We start from the raw sequence: 24,358 nt of genomic DNA, 5'->3' as shown, positions 1-24,358 counted from the left end.
GTGCAATTTTATCTTTACTAATTTAAAATTTTAAAAAACTTAAAAGGCCAAAATGGTAAATTTTCCATTTTAGGGGGGGCCAAGGCCGAGGCCCCTGCCAGCCCCCTGCATTCTAATTCTAGCTGCCTGTAATATTATTTCCATGCTACGCGCAGACTTTCAAGCATGGCTCTTGCTTCAATTCGAAAATTTGTTTCCTTACCCACCATCATTGAAAATCTATACAATCTGATTAAATGCTAAAAATACATGTTTTATGTAATTTAATTGGTCAATTTACGAGAATGCACCACTGATTTTCTCCCTTTTATATTAAATTTTATACAGAAGTGCAATTTGGGGTCAAAAGGGAAAAAGGAGAAGCAATTGGGCTAGATTGAAGAAAGGAGCAAAAAAGGCGGGCCAAAATAGAATTTTCCCAAGTTGTAATTAGCTGAAATTTTATTTTGACTTAGTGGGAGATTGTAACACCCCTTACCCGAGACCGTTGCCGGAGTCGAGCACGAGGCATTACTTAACTTATCTTACTAATTCGGAGCATAAAAGTTTACTTTTGCAAATTATTTTCACTATTTACAGTAAAGCTGTCCAATTGCGCAGCAGTCACTAAATTAATTATAACTTGAGCTACGGATCTAAAAATTTAACTCCGTAAATTTTCCTTGAAACTAGACTCATATATCTTCCTACCATAAAATTTTTAGAATTTTCGGTTCAGCCAATTAGTACATTTTATTAGTTAAAGTCTCCCCTGTTTCACCATTCGACTATTCTGACCTCTTGTTACTAAAAATAACTTTTCTCATTATAGGATTTTCATATGCTATTCCCACTTGTTCCTACAGAAAATAGACTCATTAAGGAATCTAAGCATGTAAATTTCAACTCATAACCATTTTTTTACAATTTTTAATTATTTTCTAAACTCAAAACAGGGGACTCCAAAAACAGTTCTGACCCTATCTTACTAAAATTCACATATCTTAAAATATAAATTTCCTTTTGCTACACTGTTATTTTTCCATGAAAATAGACTCAACAAGATTTAATTACATATATCATTCATCCTCTAATTCATTTTATACCTTCCTAGGTGATTTTTCAAAGTCACGTCACAGTGCTGTCTGAATTCTGTTTCTTTGCAAAATTTTACCCTTTTATTATTTCCATTCATAGTTTATCACCTAAACTTTTATAACAACAAACACTTCCATACTCAACCATTTTAGCAACCATTCATCATCAAATACTTACACATCATTCTTTAGCAAGATCATAAATACAAATATTTAGAATAACTAAATCCCTATACATGCCATAACTCAAACGTGTTTCGACATAAAATACCGAGCAGTTGTGGTTGATAGTGTGGACGATCTCCGACTTCTTTAGGATCCTTGAAGTAGCCTTGTAATACTATAAGAGAAAGAGAAATAAAAGACGTAAGCATAAAGCTTAGTAAGTTTACTAGCAAATAAATAACAATATTTAACTTAAATAATTAAACTCAATGTCTATATCTCTAGTTTACTCTTTAGTTAATCTCATACTAGTTCTCTTACTTGTTTACTTAGAATACTTGTGTGCATAACTTACTCAACTCTTGCTGCATCGTTGAACATCAATTGATAGTATAATAAGTTCTTAAGTCTTACAACTTACCCGAGCTTGTCATTTATGCTTTAAACCGAACTTTCATGAACATGATTCGCTTACAAGCCCGTTGAGCTACATTGGAATAATAAGGATACTGGGTCTCTTCGATAATAACATGCCAAAGCCATGTCCTGCACATGGTCTTACATGGATGTTCTCATGTTAGTGCCCATGCCATGTCCTGACATGGTCTTATAGGGACCTCTCATCTCTGTGCAACGCCATGTCCTGACATGGTCTTACATGGGACCTCTCGTCTAAGGTGCCCATGCCATGTCCTGACATGGTCTTACAGAGACCTCTCATGATCTTAAGGATGCCAATGCCATGTCCCGACATGGTCTTACATGGGATCTCTTTACCCAAATGTCATGACATTCGTATCCAAAGACCATCCTTATGTATCAACGGGACTTTTTAATTTTAATTCTCTATCATTTCATGCTTGGATCATCATCAAATAAATTCATAAAATAAATTCATAATTTCTGGAAATTAACAGCATTAATAATAAATATTAAAATATTGCATTTATTTACCGTAAACTTACCTCGGTACCAATTATAGCCAAATTCGCCAACTTAGTCTTCAACTTTATTCTTCCCTTTGTCTAACCTCGAGTTTCGTACTTCTTGATCTAAAATAATAAATTTAACTTATTTAATAATCACATTCATCAAAATAGCCCTCGACTCTAACTTTTTCAAAATTACAATTTTGCCCCTAAACTTTTACATAATTACATTTTTGCCCCAAGGCTCGGAAATTAAACTTCATCTCTTATTCTTATTTTTTTATAACATTCTGAACATTTTTCCCTTCTATGGCAACATCAAATTCCCACTCTAACATGTACTTATGAACATTAGGTATTTTTACCGATTATGTCGTTTTACTCGTTTTCACTTAAAATCGCTTAGCAAAAGTTGTTTAACATAATTTCTAACTTCATATTCTATCATAAAACATCAAAATAAACACTTTTCACCTATGGGTATTTTTCCAAATATAAACCCTAGGTTAAATTATTGCTAGAATAAGCTAAATTAAGCTACCGGGATCTCAAAAACGTAAAGAACATTAAAAACGGGGCTTGGGATCACTTACTATGGAGCTTGGAAGCTTGAAAACCCTAACTATGGCTTCCCCCCTTGCTGATTTCGTCCTAATGAAGAAGATGATGATTTCACAAAATGATTTCATGAAAATTTCGTTCGAAAATTTTGACGTTTGGGCACTCAATTTAGTCAAAAGGACTAAATTGTAAAAAGTGCAAAAGTTGAGTTCTACATGTTAGAGGTGTCCAATTGTTATGAAACTTTAAATTGGAGGTCCTTATATGGTAATTATACCATTGGTAACTTGGTAGACAAAAATGGACACGGGATAAGTGAAATAGAAAATTTTTAAGTTAGGGGCAATTTGGTAATCTAGTAATTAAAATGAATTAAAAGGGAAAAAGATGGCAAATTATGCTCATCTTCTTCATATGAACGAAATCAGCAAGGGGGGAAGCCATAGTTAGGGTTTTCAAGCTTCCAAGCTCCATAATCAAGAAGTACGAAACTCGAGGTTAGACAAAGGGAAGAATAAAGTTGAAGACTAAGTTGGTGAATTTGGCTATAATTGGTACCGAGGTAAGTTTACGGTAAATAAATGCAATATTTCAATATTTATTATTAATGCTGTTAATTTCCAGCAATTATGAATTTATTTTATGAATTTATTTGATGATGATCCAAGCATGAAATAATAGACCATAAAAATATAAGAAAAATAAAATTTTTCTCATCGAATTTGTGGTCCCGGTAAAAAAATGTAACACCCAGTACCAGAAACCGTTGCCGAAGTCGAGCACGAGGCATTACTTAACTTATTTTACTAATTCGGAGCATAAAAAATTACTTTGCAAATTAATTTCATTATTTACAGCAAAGCTGTCCAATCGCGCAGCAGTTACTAAATTAAGTATAACTTGAGCTACGGAACTCAAAATTTAATTCCATAAATTTTTCCTGAAACTAGACTCATATTTCTACTTACCATAAAATTTTTGTAATTTTTTCTTCAGCCAATTAGTACATTTTATTAGTTAAAATCTCCCCTATTTCACCACCTGACAGTCCTGACCTCTTGTCACTAAAAATAAGTTTTCTCACTGTAGAATTTTTATATGAAGTTCTTACTTGTTTCTACAAAAAATAGACTCAATAAAGAATCTAGACATATAAACTATAACTCATAACCATTTTGTACAATTTTAATTATTTTCTAAACTCAGAACAGGGGACTCCAAAAATAGTTCTGACCCTATCTTACTAAAATTCACATATCTTAAAATATAAATTTCCTTTTGCTACACTGTTATTTTTCCATGAAAATAGACTCAACAAGATTTAATTACATATATCATTCATCCTCTAATTCATTTTATACCATCCTAGGTGATTTTTCAAAGTCACGTCACAGTGCTGTCTGAATTCTGTTTCTTTGCAAAATTTTACCCTTTTATGATTTCCATTCATAGTTTATCACCTAAACTTTTATAACAACAAACACTTCCATACTCAACCATTTTAGCAACCATTCATCATCAAATACTTACACATCATTCTTTAGCAAGATCATAAATACAAACATTTAGAATAACTAAATCCCTATACATGCCATAACTCAAACGTATTTTATCATAAAATACCGAGCAGTTGTGGTTGATAGTGTGGACGATCTCCGACTTCTTTAGGATCCTTGAAGTAGCTTTGCAATACTATAAGAGAAAGAGAAATAAAAGAAGTAAGCATAAAGCTTAGTAAGTTTACTAGCAAATAAATAACAACATTAAACACAAATAATTAAACTCAAGTGACTATATCTCTAGTTTACTCTTTAGTTAATCTCATTCTAGTTCTCTTGCTTATTTACTTAGAATACTTGTGTGCATAACTTACTCATCTCTTGCTGCATCGTTGAACATCAATTGATAGTATAATAAGTTCTTAACTCTTATAACTTACCTGAGTTTGCCACTTATGCTTTAAACTGAACTTTCATGAATATGATTCGCTTATTAGCCCGTTGAGCTACATTGGAACAATAAGGATACTCGGGTCTCTTCTGATAATAACATGCCAAAGCCATGTCCTAGACATGGTCTTACATGGGATGTACTCATGTCGGTGCCCATGCCATGTCCCAGACATGGTCTTACGGGGGACCTCTCGTCTCGGTCCCAATGCCATGTCCTGACATGGTCTTACATGGACCTCTCATCTCGGTACAACGCCATGTCCCGACATGGTCTTACATGGGACCTCTCATCTCGGTGCCAACGCCATGTTCCGACATGGTCTTACATGGGACCTCTTTACCCAAATGTCATGACATTCGTATCCAATTACCATCCTTATGTATCAACGGACTTTTAATTTTAATTCTCTATCATTTCATGCTTGGATCATCATCAAATAAATTCATAAAATAAATTCATAATTTCTGGAAATTAACAGAATTAATAATAAATATTGAAATATTGCATTTATTTACAGTAAACTTACCTCGGTACCAATTATAGCCAAATTCACCAACTTAGTCTTCAACTTTATTCTTCCTTTGTCTAACCTCGAGTTTCAGTACTTCTTGATCTAAAATAGTAAATTTAACTTATTTAATAATCACATTCATCAAAACAGCCCTCGACTCTAACTTTTCAAAATTACAATTTTGCCCTAAACTTTTACATAATTACATTTTTGCCCCAAGGCTCGGAAATTAAACTTCATCTCTTATTCTTATGTTTTATAACATTCTGAACATTTTTCCTTCTATGGAAACATCAAATTCCCACTCTAACATGTACTTATGAACATTAGGTATTTTTACCGATTATGTCGTTTTACTCGTTTTCACTTAAAATCGCTTAGCAAAAGTTGTTTAACATAATTTCTAGCTTCATATTCTATCATAAAACATCAAAATAAACACTTTTCACTTATGGGTATTTTTCCAAATATAAACCCTAGGTTAAATTATTGCTAGAATAAGCTAAATTAAGCTACCGGGATCTCAAAAACGTAAAGAACATTAAAAACGGGGCTTGGGATCACTTACTATGGAGCTTGGAAGCTTGAAAACCCTATCTATGGCTTCCCCCCTTGCTGATTTCGTCCTAATGAAGAAGATGATGATTTTTGCCATCTTTTTCCCTTTTAATTATTTTTATTACTAGATTACCAAATTGCCCATAACTTAAAAATTTTCTATTTCACTTATCTCATGTCCATTTTTGTCTACCAAGTTACCTATGGTCTAATTACCATATAAGGACCTCCAATTTAAAGTTTCATAACAATTGGACACCTCTAACATGTAGAACTCAACTTTTGCACTTTTTACAATTTAGTCCTTTTGACTAAATTGAGTGCCCAAACGTCAAAATTTTCGAACGAAATTTTCATGAAATCATTTTGTGAAATAATAGACCATAAAAATATAATAAAAATAAAATTTTTCTCATCGGATTTGTGGTCCCGAAACCACTGTTCCGATAACCTTTAATTTGGGCCATTACAACTCTCCCCCCTTTTAGGATTTTCGTCCTCGAAAATCTTACCAGTAAAGAGGTTTGGGCATTGTTTCCTCATTGCCTCTTCCGGTGCCCATGTTGCTTCCTCAATCCCGTGCTTTTGCCATAACACTTTCACCAGATTTACCTTTTTTGTTTCTAAGCTCCTTTGTTTCTCGTGCTAATATTTTAACCGGTTCTTTATTATAAGTCATATCCGGATGAATTTCTACTTCTGTTGGAGTAATAACATGTGAAGGATCTGATCGATATCGTCGTAGCATAGATACATGAAAAACATTATGAATTCTGTCGAGTTCCGGTGGTAAAGCCAACCGGTAAGCAACCGGTCCAATTCTTTCTATGATTTCATATGGTCCGATAAATCTTGGACTCAATTTACCCTTTCGACCGAACCGAAGAACTTTCTTCCAAGGAGACACTTTTAAGAATAATTTATCACCCGTCTGAAATTCAATCTCTTTTCGTTTAAGATCATCATATGACCTCTGACGATCGGAAGCTACTTTTAAACTATCCCGAATCAGCCTTACTTTTTCTTCTGTTTCCCGGATCAAATCAACCCCATGTATCTTCTTTTCACTGAGCGCTGTCCAATATAACGGTGTTCTACATTTTCTACCATATAAAGCTTCATACGGAGCCATTTTAATACTGGACTGATAATTGTTATTGTAAGAAAATTCAATCAAAGGTAGATACCTTTCCCAATTACCTTGAAACTCTAATACACAACATCGGAGCATATCTTCCAATACCTGAATTATACGCTCAAATTGGCCATCTGTCTGAAGATGAAATGCAGTACTGAAATACAACTGAGTACCCAAAGCTTCTTGCAATTTGTCCCAGAAACGAGACGTAAATCTGGGATCTCTATCTGATATAATGGAGACAGGCACTCCATGTAGTCTAACAATCTCAGATATGTACAATTCAGCCAATTTATCTAAAGAATAATCCATACATACTGGAATAAAGTGCGCGGACTTTGTCAATCGGTCGAAAATTTACCCAAATGGCATCTTTCTTCCTTGGAGATAACGGTAACCCAGATACAAAATCCATAGTGATTCTTTCCCATTTCCATTCCGGTATAGTGATTGGCTGAAGGAACCCCGAAGGTACCGATGTTCACTTTAACTCACGACATACTAAACATCTTGATACAAACTCAGAGATATCATGTTTCATACCCGGCCACCAATACATCTTTTTCAAATCATTATACATTTTATTACTCCCCGGATGTACAGACATAGTACCGCTTATAGGCCTCGTGTAGAATCTTACAGATAAGCTCTAATCCTTTGGTATACATACTCGCCTCCTCAATAATAAACAACCATCATCCCAATTTGAAATTTTGAATCATTCTGGGACTCATAATGTGCCCGTTTAGCTTTGTAACTTCTCATCATTTTTCCGAGCTTCACAAATTTGTTGACGGAGTATCGATTTAGCTCTTATTTCAGCTATGATTGAACCATCATTGGCCAGTGACAACCAGTATTCATAGTTCATAAAGCAAACAAAGATTTTCGTCTCAAAGCATCAGCTACCACATTAGCCTTACCCAGATGGTAATCAATAACCAAATCATAATCCTTTATCAATTCAAGCCACCTGCGTTGTCTCAAATTCAAATCTTTCTGTGTCATCAAATATTTCAAGCTTTTGTGATCAGTATAAGTATGACATTTCTCACCATACAAATAATGCCGCCATATTTTCAATGCAAATACAATAGCAGCTAATTCGAGATCATGTATCGGGTAGTTTCTTTCATGTGGCTTAAGTTGTCTTGAAGCATAGGCTATTACTTTATCTTCTTGCATCAAGACACAACCTAAACCATTTAATGATGCATCACTAAAAATAATAAATTCCTTACCCGATTCAGGCTGTACCAACACAGGTGCTTTCGTCAACAACTCATTCAATCGGTCGAAACTTTGCTTGCATTTTTCTGTCCATTCAAATTTAACATCTTTCTGTAATAAACGGGTCATTGGAGAAGCTATCATAGAAAACCCTTGTACAAATCTCCGATAATAACCAGCTAAACCCAAGAAACTTCTAACTTCAGATACATTCTTCGGTGGGCTCCAATTAACAATGGCTGAAATTTTACTCGGATCTACCCTGATGCCTTCTGCAGATACAATATGTCTGAGAAAACCTACTTCTTGAAGCCAAAATTCACATTTACTGAATTTAGCATAAAGTTTCTTTTCACGCAGAATTTGCAACACTATTCTCAAATGTTCTGCATGCTCAGTTTCATCCCGAGAATAGACTAAAATGTCATCAATGAAAACTACTACAAACCTATCTAGATACGGTCTGAATATCCGGTTCATCAAATCCATGAATACTGCAGGTGCATTAGTCAACCCAAACGGCATAACCGAAACTCATAATGCCCATACACGGTTCGAAAGTCGTCTTTGGCACATCCGGCTCTTTTACCCGTGAATCGGTAATAACCCGATCGGAGATCAATCTTTGAAAATACTGTGGCACCTTTCAGTTGATCAAATAAGTCATCAATTCGAGGCAACGGGTACTTATTCTTTATAGTTGCCTTATTAAGCTGCCGATAGTCAATACACAATCTCAAATACCCGTCTTTCTTTTTCACAAACAGAACTGGAGCACCCCAAGGTGAATGACTCGGACGAACAAAACCTCTGTCAACAAGTTCCTGTAACTGTGCCTTTAACTCTTTTAATTCTGTAGGAGCCATAAGATACGGAGCTATGGAAATTAGGGTAGTTCCCTGAATCAAATCTATAGAAAATTCCACTTCTCTTTCTGGTGGCAACCTTGGTAACTCCTCCGGAAACACATCAGAAAATTCACATACAACTGGCACTGTCTGTATCTTTGACTCAGATACCTTAGTATCCAACACATACGCCAAATAAACATTATACCCTTTTCTGACGCACCTCCGAGCTGTCATAACTGAAATCATATCAGATAATCCTTCTGTCTGATCAGATTTAACCCGAAGTAATTCTCCATTCTGGCATTTCAACACAACATATTTTTGTCTACAGTTTACTACTGCATCATGCTGAGTTAACCAATTCATGCCCAATATCACATCAAACTCATCAAAAAGAAATAACATCAAGTCAACCGGGAAACAAATACCTTTTATCATTAGTGGACAATTTTTACAAACTTTATCCACCATCACAAACTGGCCCAGGGGGTTCGAGACTTTAACCACAAATTCAGTAGGTTCAACAGACAAATTTTTAACAAATACTAATTTCGTACATATATATGAATGTGTAGAGCCAGGATCAATTAATGCAATAACATTAGTGTCATAAAGAGAAAATGTACCCGTAATTATATTAGGAGAGGACGCCTCTTCACGAGCACGAATAGCATATGTTCTCGCGGGTGCTCTAACATCTGATCTCGCTGCTAAATCTCTGGATGCACTCCTATTACTCGCTCCCACTCCTGGGTTTCTCTGCGGTCTACCTCTGGTAGGAGTATTTCCTGATCTCACACTTGTTATCTCTTATCTTTTAGCTGTTTCAGGACAATCCCGAATAAAGTGATCGGACGCTCCACATCTCAAACAAACATTTTCACCGCTCTACACTCTCCGGGTGGCGTCTCCCACATTGAGGACATTCCGGCCTAGGAGGTCGAAATCTTGCCAAGATTGCAATCAGTAGTGGTTTGAGCTCTAGAACCTCAAATCTTCGCTTTGCTTGCCGGGATATCTAGCTGGAAAATATGATCCGCTAGAGAGCTCCCTAGGCCTCTTAGATGTAGACTGAAATGATTTACTCATCTGCCTCTTCTTTGTATCCTGCGCTTCAGCTCCAGTTTTGCCTTTCTCTTTTTCTTTTAGCAAATCTTCTGCTTTACAAGCTCTCTCAACCAAAACAACAAACTCTCTAATTTCCAAGACACCCACGGATAATCGAATATCATCATTAAGTCCTTCTTCAAATCTCTTACACATGTTAGCTTCAGTGGACACAAATTCCCGTGCATACTTACTAAGTCTGACAAATTCGCGTTCATATTCAGTCACAGACATTTTACCTTGTTTTAGCTCAAGAAACTCCTTCCTTTTCTGATCTATAAATCTCTGGCTGATGTACTTCTTTCAAACTCCTCCCGAAAGAAATCCTGTGTAACCCTCTCACTCGGTACTCATCGACACGAGGGTCTTCCACCAATGGTAAGTGAATCTCAAGAAGTAAAACAACACACTTCATACATTCTTCCGTGTACAAGATAATTCTTCAAAACCACGATTGTATTCTCAAGCCGAATTCCGCTTTTTCGCATCATCATCTTTGGTAGCTCAAATTCTTCACCCCTTGCTTCCTAATCTTATCAACAGTGGTCTCTCCCGATAACTATACTGCAAATTGGGAAGCTACATGGGAACTTGTGAATCTGAGGGGTGGAGGTCTTCTGACCGGATTCGTCGAATGAACTCAACAAACCAATCATTCATGGCTTGGAAGAAGGCTTCTCTAGCTCCTCCTCCTGTCCTAAGCGATGCGTGTCTTTCACTAACATTAACATCTAGAGGCGCCAGTCCCTTCATGAAGCAAGCGCATTACTTTCTACTTCATCTGTACCAGCTCGTTCAGGATCCATAACTATAAAAGAAAACATTTTAAAATCGTCAGGAGTCGTCACACTATCAAAATATATAAGTATGGCATGTATAGGTAGACTCTTATTTATACTGCGTATTTCCGAGAACTGACTAAACCTGCTCTGATACCAAAAAATGTAACACCCAGTACCCGAAACCGTTGCCGGAGTCGAGCACGAGGCATTACTTAACTTATTTTACTAATTCGGAGCATAAAAATTTACTTTGCAAATTAATTTCATTATTTACAGCAAAGCTGTCCAATCGCGCAGCAGTTACTAAATTAAGTATAACTCGAGCTACGGAACTCAAAATTTAATTCCGTAAATTTTTCCTGAAACTAGACTCATATTTCTACTTACCAAAAAATTTTTGTAATTTTTTCTTCAGCCAATTAGTACAGTTTATTAGTTAAAGTCTCCCCTGTTTCACCACCTGGCAGTCCTGACCTCTTGTCACTAAAAATAAGTTTTCTCACTGTATAATTTTCATATGAAGTTCTTACTTGTTTCTACAGAAAATAGACTCAATAAAGAATCTATACATATAAACTATAACTCATAACCATTTTTTTACAATTTTTAATTATTTTCTAAACTCAGAACAGGGGACTCCAAAAACAGTTCTGACCCTATCTTACTAAAATTCACATATCTTAAAATATAAATTTCCTTTTGCTACACTGTCATTTTTCCATGAAAATAGACTCAACAAGATTTAATTACATATATCATTCATCCTCTAATTCATTTTATACCATCCTAGGTGATTTTTCAAAGTCACATCACAGTGCTGTCTGAATTCTGTTTCTTTGCAAAATTTTACCCTTTTATGATTTCCATGCATAGTTTATCACCTAAACTTTTATAACAACAAACACTTCCATACTCAACCATTTTAAGATATGTGAATTTTAGTAAGATAGGGTCAGAACTATTTTTGGAGTCCCCTGTTCTGAGTTTAAAAAATAATTAAAAATTGTACAAAAATGGTTATGAGTTATAGTTTATATGTCTAGATTCTTTATTGAGTGTATTTTCTGTAGAAACAAGTAAGAACTTCATATGAAAATTCTACAGTGAGAAAACTTATTTTTAGTGACAAGAGGTCAGGACTGTCAGGTGGTGAAACAGGGGAGACTTTAACTAATAAACTGTACTAATTGGCTGAAGAAAAAATTACAAAAATTTTATGGTAAGTAGAAATATGAGTCTAGTTTCAGGAAAAATTTACGGAATTAAATTTTGAGTTCCGTAGCTCGAGTTATACTTAATTTAGTAACTGCTACGCGATTGGACAGCTTTGCTGTAAATAATGAAATTAATTTGCAAAGTAAATTTTTATGCTCCGAATTAGTAAAATAAGTTAAGTAATGCCTCGTGCTCGACTCCGGCAACGGTTTCATATTTTATTTCCTTGATTTTCTATGGCTAGTGGCTCTTAATTTAGCAAACCACTAGTATAAATAGGAGGCTACTTTGTTCATTTAATCATCAAGTTTTCAATCAAGCTTTCATCCTTTGAATATAATCTCTCCTTCTTTCTCAAAATTATTTGTTGTCTTTGGTTTCTTTACTTTCAATTTATTAATTTCTAGCTTGTCACCAACCTACACTACTTACATTTTTGTTTTCCAAACCTTTTTTCTCATTCCGTGTAACCTAAAACTATTCCACATATTAAGCCACCCACTTTTTACCATTTCAACATTTTTTTCCATCCAACCTACTCAAGATATGACCAACCCCAATATGCCTCAAACCTTAGTTAACTAAACCCATTTCAGCTTCAGCTCGGTGTTAGCTTCGTCAAGATCCGTGAGTTACGAACCCAAGCAATTCAATTCCTAATTTTCAGTATTTATTACTTCTCCGAATTAAGAATATGACTTCATCAACTCACAAAGTCGAATCAACACTAAGTCAAAAAAGATGTCGTTTGAGTTAGTGTGGTTAGACGTACAGTTGGAATTCCGAAAGGATCGATTGTTTAATCGGTTTTCCGTGAACACATTGGCGTGCCAAGTGGGGATTACTGTTTGGTTCCGTCAAGGGAAGTAATAACCGGATTTAAATGTCTCACGCAGTTGAGGACATTGGTTCGAGCTAGGCTCTTCTAGAACGCAAAGTTGTCGGAGTTCTAAACCACGAACGTTTCATTGGTTGCTCGATCGGTAAGGGTTAGTTATAGGACGTTCCATAACTAATTTACACAAAGAAGAGTTGGTGTTCGAGGCGTCCTTGATAGCTATAACTAGCTTATTGGAAAAAAAAAGTTCATCTAATTTCGAGAATCGGTTCAAAGACGAGGAAAAACCCGTGCCTGAAGCTGAGCTAAGTTTAATTGATTTTCCTTCAGATTTATTTAACTGTTTTTTTATTTAATTGTTTTCAGCTTTACTTTTTACGTATTTTTTTTCTGTTTATTTCAGGTTTTCAATTTTTATCCTCCCCCAAATTTTTTGGGCACGACAACTGCCCAAACACGACCTGGTCGAGAAAGAGCAACAATTTTACGTGAACCCAGTCTCTGAGGGATCGACCCTACTCCCTATATTGCTCAAGTTTACAAATTAGGTGTAGGATTATATTAATGGAATCGACAACCATCACAATCATTTCACATTGGCATCTCTAAATATCCCTCCAACCGAAACATTGTTACTAATGGACAATACTACTCCCTTACCAATGCATTGTCGAGACCATAAAATTTAATTGAAGCGTAACTCCTAGCCCGAACAAAACAAGAAAAAATAGTTATAAATCATACTTAAATCGTATAAAAAATGGGGGTTGCTTTCCTCATGCTTTCAATCTTTTATTATTTTTAAATTTCAAAATTAAGAATTTTGTGTTTGCCATAAATGATTTTTTAAATATTACAATTGATTATTTATAAATATATAACAAATATTTGAAATCTAACACTAAATTATACGAGAAAGAGAAAATAGTTCAAACACAATAAATTTATAGGGTTTCGGTCTTATTACTTACTTCCACCACTTTGATATACCTCAAATATGAATATCCCAGTTTAATCTAAAAATTATTACTTTTTAAAAACAAAGTATAATATTTACAAAAATTTAAGCTCTCCAAGAAATGGAATAAGCATAACAAAAAATTTAACAATAAGCTATTAGAGATTGTTTACAAGAGAATTAAATAAAATGAATAAATAAACTTGATTCTCTTGATTTTGAAGCTTGGATGCGTCTTTTGAGTCTTAAAGTGCTGTTGATGAGTATTTATGCAAAGGAACAAGTTTTTGAAAATTTATGGTTAATGAGGATGAAAAATAGTTGTTGGAAGCATTTAATTTGTAACATTTTTCATCCCTACACATCAGTGAAACGACTAAGGGGAGTTTAATCCCTCGATTCAAATAAAATATAGTCGTCATACACTTTGGTACCACTACAGTAACACTGTTAGAAATTGATGTCGGGGAACTAACAACCTTTCATTACAACACATGGCAAACATAAATAAAAATGAACATAAAATCTTTAAAATATATAGATTAATAGAAAGGTATAATTTATTTCATGTAAAGAGTGGACCTAAGCAAATAGTTGTCAATCTGGAAAACCATTTATTCAAATCATTTAAGATATTTTTTTTCAATAATTTTATATATTTTACATTTTATAAAATATCAATTTTTATATTCCTATTTTGAAATTAATTGAAAACTATAATTTTCAACAGAAGAATGAACCATTGTCTAGATTTAAATAATAAACCTGGACACCAATTTGTCTATTCATTTCAAACATGCTTTTAATAATTTTATATATTTTTATAAAATCTGTATTTTATATTATTATTTTGTAAGTACGTAAAAAAATTATAAGATATAGATTACAAGAAATTATAACTTTTAAATTTGTAAAATAAATAAATTTACACACAAAAAAAGCACGTCTAGAAGAATCTAGAAAATAATTGTCTAAGTTCTTCTAAATTTAGACAACCGTTTCTCCAAGTTTATTCATGATATGAAAAATTGTATTTTTTATTAATTTATGTTTTAAATTTTTATAAAAAATTAATTTGTATATATATATATATATTAATTTAAAAAATATAAAAACTTGATATTTTGTAAAACTAAAAATAAATTACTAAAAAGAACGCATATGACATGAATGATATTCAAATTTGGACAACCATTTGTGATTTTATTTATTTATTATTTTATATATTTTTAAACATCCTTTTGTTTATAAGTACCATGCACATATTATCATGACATTCACTATCAATGCCACATAATTACTCTGCAAAAGTGAAGTATAGCCAAATCCAAATTTAAATACTAGTTAAAGTGTAAACTACCACCAACTAGATAAGAGGACAAACTCAAAGAGCAATAGGTATAGGTTAACCCAAAACTAACTTATAAAAAGTAGACACATTCAAACAACATGACAAACTAAGCAATAGGTATATGTTTTCTTTTTATCTCACACCCTAACACCCCTTGAGTTAGCTTTGGTTCCGTTTATCGGTGAATGCTCTTCCAATGGTCGATATAATAACTCAATGCTTTGGTTGTTTTACTTTCTTTGTCCCTCTCATTTTCACTGGTCGTTGATGCCATCACAACGATTGCCGACATTGGCATGGCATTGAAAGCACATATGCCACTCAGAGCAAGTTGTTGTAATCTTTTTCAGGCATTGGGCCTACAACTAAATTACACATATCCAATCTTGACGACAAAAAAAAATTACCTAGATGAACACCACACATAAACTTGTAAATATTCTTTCCACGAACACACAAATATAACATAATCACAAGATATCAATTTAAGTAGAGAAACCATAATCACCACGTATGCATTAAAGTAGAGAAACAACTGCAATGAAACTTGAAACATTCAAGCACTTGGGTAATAAAACTGAAACAACCCTTCTTCACACAAAAATATGCTCCGTACAATTCGTTTATTCTCTCATAACATCTCTTCTAAATTAAAATTGCTAAAGCTTGGATACACCAAGCACAATCACTCACACTTAAGCCTTAGACATGTGTCGGATCAAGTCGATAACACGGGAACTGCAACAGAAGAAAAAGACCATCAAGGAGATGCTACATAATATTTGATTAAAGGAATAATACTGTGGAGCTATGAAATTTAGCATCAATGTAATTTACCTGTAACCCCATTCGTTGTCATACCAAGTCACAAGCTTAACAAAGTTGTCATTCAAAGCAATTCCAGCCTTGGCATCAAAAATGCTTGACCTGATAGTGTCAAATAACGCAGAATATAAGTTCTTGCAAGTGATAGGTTTTTTGTTAACTTTTCTCATGCATATGGAAGATGCTTTAAATGCCATATCTTCACCACGCCAATGTCCACATATTAGTGTTGGGCACAGGTACTTTAAAATAACCATAGCAACATAGCTTTTTGGAGTATATGACATAAATAAGACAGACAAGTTAGAAATTGACAATTTAAAAAGGTATTAACAATGACATAATACCTGTTGTCTCCGATGAAGTCAGTTGAGACTAAATCTTCGTCTACATAACCAAGAATTCCCTTCAAGTTGCCTTCAGATTCCGCCCTATGCACAGACAAACAACAGAACAGAATTATAAGTGAATTATCCTAAGGACAACTTAAGATACCATAATAAGATAAACATATTCTAATGCTTAAAACATATTCTAATGCTTACTTGATAGCAGCCTTAATTTCATCATATGTAGCCTTCTTCTCAAGTCTCACAGTGAGGTCAACCACAGAGACATCAACAGTGGGAACACGGAAAGCCATTCCAGTCAGCTTGCCATTCAGTGCTGGCAAAACTTTGCCGACAGCCTACATGATTACATGATAACCACCACTATCAACAATCAAGCTTCAATTCCAGATATAACTTAACAATAATAAATACAGCAACAACTTAATAGTTTATTTGATGTAAAAATACATGTAATAGCATTTGAGAATCTAACAATCAACATAAAACATACTTTGGCAGCTCCAGTGCTGCTAGGAATGATATTGAAGGAAGCAGCTCTACCACCTCTCCAGTCCTTCATGGAAGGACCATCAACAGTCTTTTGCGTAGCTGAATTAAAAAAGAAAATATTAGTCAACAATACAGACATGGTTTGCAACAATAAGTAATATGGCAGCACGAGTACTTACCAGTAATAGAATGGACAGTGGTCATAAGACCCTCAACAATGCCAAATTTATCGTTGATCACCTACCATCACCAAGTTAGAAGTCTGTTATTTCCTCAAAGATAAAAGTATCAGCCCGATGCACAAAGAAATAAACAAGGAATTATTATTACCTTAGCCAATGGGGCAAGACAGTTGGTGGTGCAACTAGCATTGGAGACAATGTTAAGGTCAGGCTTATATTCCTTCTCATTGACACCCACAACAAACATGGGAGCATCCTTACTGGGAGCAGAAATGATAACCTTCTTCGCGCCACCCTGAAAAGCAAAAAAACATAATCCATTCAAGAAAATCAAATTAGGTTCCAATAAACTTTTAATGCCTCTTGAAAAACATGTGGCATGTTAATTCTGATAAAATTTTCTTCTTATATGACCATAAGCTGAAATTATTATCACAAACCTTCAAGTGAGCAGCAGCCTTGTCCTTGTCAGTAAAAACACCAGTAGACTCAACAACATACTCAGCTCCAGCCTCAGCCCATGGGATTTCCTCAGGGTTTCTAACATTAACACAGAGCCAATCAATCAATAAAAACTCATTACATAATTAAACTCTCTATGATCCTCAAAAAGTCTATAAGATCTTCAAAAGAGAACAAAATACTACCTGATACCGAAAACTGTGACAGGCTTTTCACCAAAGAGAAGGGTCTTTGAGTCCTTCACCTTAAGCTCATGATGCTTCCATTGACCGTGAACACTGTCGTACTTAAACATGTAGGTCTACACACATAAAATTACAAAATCACATCAATAATTAACGTAAACAGCATAAACACTTATATTCGGGTTTTCAAACTAAAAACAAGTAAAACAGTTCATTTTCATAAATCTCTACTAGATCTACATTTCAACAGATCTGTTATCATTGCATTTTCATAAATCATGCTCACTTTGGAAAGTGAGAAAGTGTTTGATTCAGATCAGGAAAAATAAATAAAATCATCGATCATCTCAGAGGATTCTTTTTCTACTCGAGATTAAATCTAAAGGATCGAGCAAATACGAAGGTAAATAAGCATGTAAGCATACAAACCATGTATTCAGTGGTGATGAAAGGATCGTTAACAGCAACGAGCTCAATATCATCGCTTTGGAGAGCAACTCTCGCAACCAAACGCCCGATCCTTCCAAATCCTTCATCAAATCGACAATTAAATCAATAACTAAAAAAATAAAAATACAAAAAAAAATAAAAAAGTGTTACCATTGATTCCGATCTTGATCTTTCCCATAATGAAAAATTAAAAAGCTAATCTCTAACAAAGATCAACGGAAGAAATTATTGAAGATGGCGGAGCAAGGCTAGAACAGTGATGAATGAGAAATGAAAAGCGAACAGCATTTATATATAAGCGTAGTGTCCGTGACCTAGAGAGGGGGTAGATGACGGAAATTTCTAGGAGAAAAAGATGGGAGAATGGTAGCCGTTGATTTCAATGTTGGCACGTGATTGAAGGAATTTGAAATTTGAAAATTTCAAGTGAAATTACGATACTGGTCATTATATGAGTCGAAAGTAAAATGGGTCCACTTATGGATAGGAAAATCTTATTATCTGGTCATAGCATAGATTTCCAATGTGATTTTTCTTCCCCTTTTTATCTCTATATTATGTTATTCTAGAAATTTCTTTGTTTTTCAATATAATTATCAATTTTCTCCCGTCTCAATAAATATATATAAATAAAATAATTTCTATTATATTTATTTCTTTACAGTTAACACTAATATAACACCAAAGTTGTGAATTTTTTTTAATAACTAGTTATAAAATTTCCTTATTACCTAACTTTTTTTTGTTATGACTAATCGAGGAATATACCAACAACCCTAGAGAATATGCTTTTATGCAAGGTGCTACATCATGAGTTTCATTACCCTACCACCAAAGTTGTTCGCATGCGTTATAAAATTAAAACCCATTCAATGACAAATAAGAAGGGATCTTGCATGCGTCTTTAAAACCCAATATTTAGAAAATAAGACCAATTCAATGATAAATAGGTGGTTTATACCATTTATTTTGTTGATTTGAGAATTTTTGTTATGTATTAATTGTTTTTAATATTTATTTAACATTAAATTTATTTTTTTAATACGCAAATATTTACATTAAATCCATCAATTCTACTAATTGAAACAAAAATTGAAAAGTTGACCAATTTGACTTTTAATCCGTTTTTTATGTTGTTAAAAACTAAAGAATGCTTAAAAACCTCATTCTTACAAAGTGAAATGGCAGGTAAATCAATGGTAAAAGAAACACTATTTTTCTCCTTTTTAGCACCAAATCTATCCTTGCATTCGTTGTTGAACAGTTGGCTGATTAGTTGGCAACGACTAACTGTCCCTTGATCTTTCTCCCTTTTCTCTTTCATATTTTCCTCCCTTTCTTGTTATCTCTAGTTGAACCTTACTCATAGTATTATTCAAGTTTTTCTCACGGCTTGATGGTGGTTTGGTGACCCATTTAGGTAGCTGTAGTGGTGGTTAAACCAGGGATTTATGTTGCTTAGTAGTCATCTATTTTAAAACTTCATGATTGTAAGTGTTAGGAGCATGGTTAGGATTTATGGTATTCCCCATCTTTATCTCTTTTTTTTTTGTGTTGTGCTTAATGTTTCATTCCCTTCGTTTTTGTTTTGATTTGTGTATACATGCCTTGCTCAAAAGAGCCTCACCATCCACACCTAGACCAACCTCACCATATTATAGACATTGTTGGTGCATGGCGTGGCTATCATGTGAAGCTTTTCCCTCTAATCTCACCGAAACAGATGTTGAGCCCTTTTACGTATGGATATCACATAGGACTTTATCAACTCCAATCATCGTCTACTTTCTAGTACCATCAATCTAATTATCTATTGGCTAAGAGGCATTGTAACACCCCATATCCGACCCAATCATCGGGTCAAAGCTACAAGATGACAAATTCGTTGCTAGAGCAACTGCGATCAAATCACAATCCGATTCACAACATTAAACATTTAATTATAAGTAAAACAAGTATATAAAATAATATGTAATTATTTTCAGGTCTTATACGAGCTTACAAAAGCTCTAAAGCTAATACGAGGTCGAATTAGAACCAAATAATAAAGATCACAAAACATCGGGTTGACGTCGCGATGTTAGGAGGTTCCTCGTCGTGACGCAACATACTGTGTAAACTGACCACGCCCCTCAACGTGCTTGCACCAGGACTAAGAATCAACACTAATACGATAATCAAATCAGAATAACAACGTGCGATGTCTGCAAGTGTAACAGGTCAATTGTAATATAATTTGTACAATAGGGTACAAGAGTACTCCGATGATCGAACCCACATGAGTCAACGATTAAGTGAATCCTAGCTAATAACAAGTAATTAAAGAGTATAAACAACTACTCACTAGATAACATAGTACAACAGACCATGAAATTGAGAGTATTTAAACTAATTTATTAGCTAATTAACAAAATGACTAAATCGTAAAGCATGCAAATCTAGGAAACTATTCAAGCAATAACAAACTGTGGTTGGTTGACGCAATGTGGTTAGTTAATCATCGAAGTAGGAAACTAAAATGCTTAAACTCCTAAGTGGCTCCATTTTACCTCTTAGTCTCAATTTTACCAAATTAAATAAATAGTCTAGTTTATCTCTCGATCTCACCCGACTAACCTGGAACTAATGAATCGGTGGCCAATAAAATTACCTCTCGGTCTCACTTATCTTGATTTTCCATTAGGGGCGTCAATACTAAGTTTTGAGTTTTATTCAGTTTAGTCTAATTTATTACAATTTAGTCCCTAATTCCATAAATTAATTTACCCACATCTCCATCAACCAAACCCCACAAGGTTTAGTTACCCATGGTCGTATTTAAACAAAAAAATCAAAGAAGCAACCATGAAAGCCATTGATATAAAACTCAATAAAAAGATGAAAACTTGGGTTTTCACTTTGAAAGAGATGAAAGCAAACAACTAGAAGCAAAATAAATAACCAAGAACATATAAGTTAAGATTTTTGGCAGAGGAAAAGAAAACAACTGAAATAACATTAAACAAAAGATTAAAATATGATTACAACCAAGTTTAAGGCACTAAACATGCAAATAAGCCTAAGCTACAACAGTAACTAACTTAACTAACACTAAGAATGCAAAGAAACACAAATAAACTAGCAGAAAATTAAACCTATAGCCATGGAGAGAGAGTATTAAAACCCTAGAAATGAAAGAAAAACTAAGAAGATAACTAAAAATTGTGTCTAATTCCTCTCTCTCTCTTGACCCCTTTTTTCTTGACCAAAATTCCCCTCAATATTTCTTTTTCATTGGTGCTTCGGTTGGACAAGGGCTACCCTTGATGTCAAATTTTGTCTCATCACAACAGTGATATCGCGATATCCATGGCCTGGACATTGTGATATTGACGACAGTCTCAAGATGGGGAGTTTCCTTGAAGGTTGGGTATCGCGATACCTAAGGAGGATATTGCAATACCATCGTAGGTGGTCTCCATTTCAAGACTATCGAGGGTATCGTGATTTCCATGTTTCAGTATCGCGATACCCCCACTATTTGGTGATGTTTTTGCTCAAAATTGGGTCACTATTGAGTTCCTACAACAATTAATCGATCATTAGCTTTCAAATGGTGCATTTGGCTAATTTGGATCTCAAAATGAGTACAAAATGATTAAATACTTATTAAAATGAAAGAACTAAAATAAAGCAAAAACTATGAAAATAAATTTAAAACGCTTGAAAATAAGCTCTTTAAGTGTAAATCGATCATTAGGTTCCAAATGGTGCATTTGGCTAATTTGGATCTCAAAATAAGTACAAAATGATTAAATACTTATTAAAATGAAAGAACTAAAATAAAGCAAAAACTATGAAAAATAAATTTAAATTGCTTGAGAATAAGCTCTTTAAGTGTAATAGAGAGCCTAATTTGACGTATCAAATTACGGCAGATCATAGACCTCATCGCAACGTTTAATATTCAACGTTGCACCGTGGTATGACAACTTGGTCTCGTCATGACAACAAACGTACAACTTTGCAACGTGACATACTGTTTCTACAAATTTCTAAATGAAATATTAAGTTGCAATTTTCAAACAACCAATACACATACCAAAGCACATTTTTTAGCCAAACATACATCCCCAATGAGTTCAATTTTTAATCATAATACCTTTCATACATGTATATATTCCATTCATTTCATCATTTTCATCCAAAAACCTAAGAAACTTCATTAGCTAACCAGTAATCTACTTGAAATAAGTATACACGCATATATATATATACATACATTACTATATACACTAACAACATCTCACACTTTTTACCCTAGCAAATATTATGACAACTTAATTTGCACAAATCAAACATATGTTCACTTTCAAAATAACAATCCCAACTCCTAAGTTTTATAAGTATCATACTATACCAAAAATTGATTGACTGCACCTCGACGTACGTGCATCGGGACTGAGAATCAACACTAAAACAGTAAATACTAATGTGGTATGCTGTAAGTATGACAAGTCAGTTGTAATATCTATAAGTGTACAATGGAACACTTCGAGTATTCCAAGGATCGAACCCAAGAGAGTTCCAAGACTAGGTGATTCCTAAGCGGCAAACATGCAATTAAGAAGGCTAGCTAACTAATCACTAAATTTCATAGTACGACAAGTCATGATCAAGATCAATTAAGCTAATTAACTATTGAACGCTAAAAAGGACTAAATTGTAAAATAAGAAAAATTATGCAATTAACAAATTTGATAACAAACAACGAGTGGTTGACTCCTATGTTGCTAATCAATCTTTGGATTAGGGATCTAAATCACTTAACTCCTAATTTGGTTTAATTTTACCTCTCGATCTCCACTTTACCAAGTTAGACAAATTAATTCGGTTTATCTCTCGACCTCACCAAACTAACCTTGGACTATAGAATTTTCCTCTCAATCTCACTTATCTAAATTTTCCTTTAGGGGCATCAAGCCTAGGTTTTGAAGTTTATTCAATTTAGTCTAATTTTTACAATTTAGTCCCTATATAAAAACTAACTAAACAACACTTCCATCAACCAACCACCAAAGATTTAGCTACTCATAATCATCCTAATATGAAAAACAACCCAATAAACATTTAAGCATGCATTAGATTAAGCACAAGAATAAGGTTAAAGAAAGTTTTGTGTTTTCTTGATGGATGCTTGAAGAGAATGAAGTTGGCAACAATGAAGGTAACAAATAATGTTAAAGTTCAGATTTTTGCCAAAAAAAATGAAGCTAAGTTGTATTAATGACTAAAGATTAAACTGAAAGTACAAGTAGAGTTCAGGTACTAAACTGCAAATAAAACCTAGCTACAGTAAGAACTAACTCTTAACTAACTTGAAATTATAAAAAGCCTAAGTCTAAAACCCTAAAAAATGAAGAAGACAATTAAAGCATTAAAAGATGAAAAAAAAGTGTAAAAAGTTAATCCACTTTGTTCTTAGCCAAAAAGTGGCTTTAACATCTAATTACAAACCCAAATTTGTGACCAAAATATCCTTAAACGTCTAATTTTGATTGGGGTTGAGGTTGGACAAGAGTTACCCTTGTAGTTATTTTTTTCTTCGTTCGGCAGTGGCATCTGATGCACAGGCTCTAGTATCGTGATATCCAAGGCAGTCTTAAAATAAGGAGTCTTGAGGGTCTCGGTATTGCGATACCCACTTCTTGGCATCATGATATCATTGGAGTTGACCTCAATTCTCTTCACTTTAGCACCGTTAGGGGTATCACAATTTCCATGCTTCATTATCATGATACCTTCCTTGTGAATGGTGTTTTCTCCAAGTTCAAGCCATTATCGACTCTCTATACCACTCAATCAAATCATTAGGTTCCTCATGACGCATTTGGCCAACTTGTCTCAAAAGGGAAAAAAATGAAAAAAAAAACACTTATTAACGAGAAAAGCTAAAACTCAACAAAAACACAAAAAAGACACCTAAATTGCTCAAGAATAAGCTCTTTAAGTGTCATGGAGAGCCTAATTTGACATATCAAATTACAATAGATCATTGACTCAACCGAGGAACATGCCATACTTAAAAACAAAATGGAATTTACAAACTTTGCTGAGTCTAAGATCGCTTGCTGGACACTGGACCAATTGCTCGAACTATTTAGAATCTACTATACCTGCGCACGGAGAAAACAAATCGTACGCTGAGCA

General features: G+C 34.0%; 1 protein-coding gene across 1 annotated transcript; it reads right to left on the bottom strand.

Moving 5' to 3' along the window:
• Positions 1-15,707: 15,707 nt before the first annotated feature.
• Positions 15,708-18,486, bottom strand: LOC105779478 (glyceraldehyde-3-phosphate dehydrogenase 2, cytosolic). Its single transcript, XM_012603244.2, has 11 exons — positions 18,320-18,486; positions 18,149-18,249; positions 17,720-17,835; positions 17,513-17,612; positions 17,221-17,367; positions 17,070-17,130; positions 16,892-16,989; positions 16,594-16,736; positions 16,396-16,479; positions 16,061-16,150; positions 15,708-15,961 (listed from the first exon to the last, which is right to left on the bottom strand). The coding sequence occupies exons 1-11, from the start codon at positions 18,345-18,347 to the stop codon at positions 15,919-15,921; spliced, it is 1,011 nt and encodes a 336-aa protein (XP_012458698.1). The 5' UTR covers positions 18,348-18,486; the 3' UTR covers positions 15,708-15,918.
• Between the last annotated feature and the right edge of the window lie 5,872 nt (positions 18,487-24,358).

Source organism: Gossypium raimondii, chromosome 4 (assembly GCF_025698545.1).
Source record: "Gossypium raimondii isolate GPD5lz chromosome 4, ASM2569854v1, whole genome shotgun sequence".
Taxonomy (NCBI): Eukaryota; Viridiplantae; Streptophyta; class Magnoliopsida; order Malvales; family Malvaceae; genus Gossypium; species Gossypium raimondii.
Note: the sequence above shows the minus strand (reverse complement) of the source record. Positions and strands in the feature narration are given on the sequence as shown.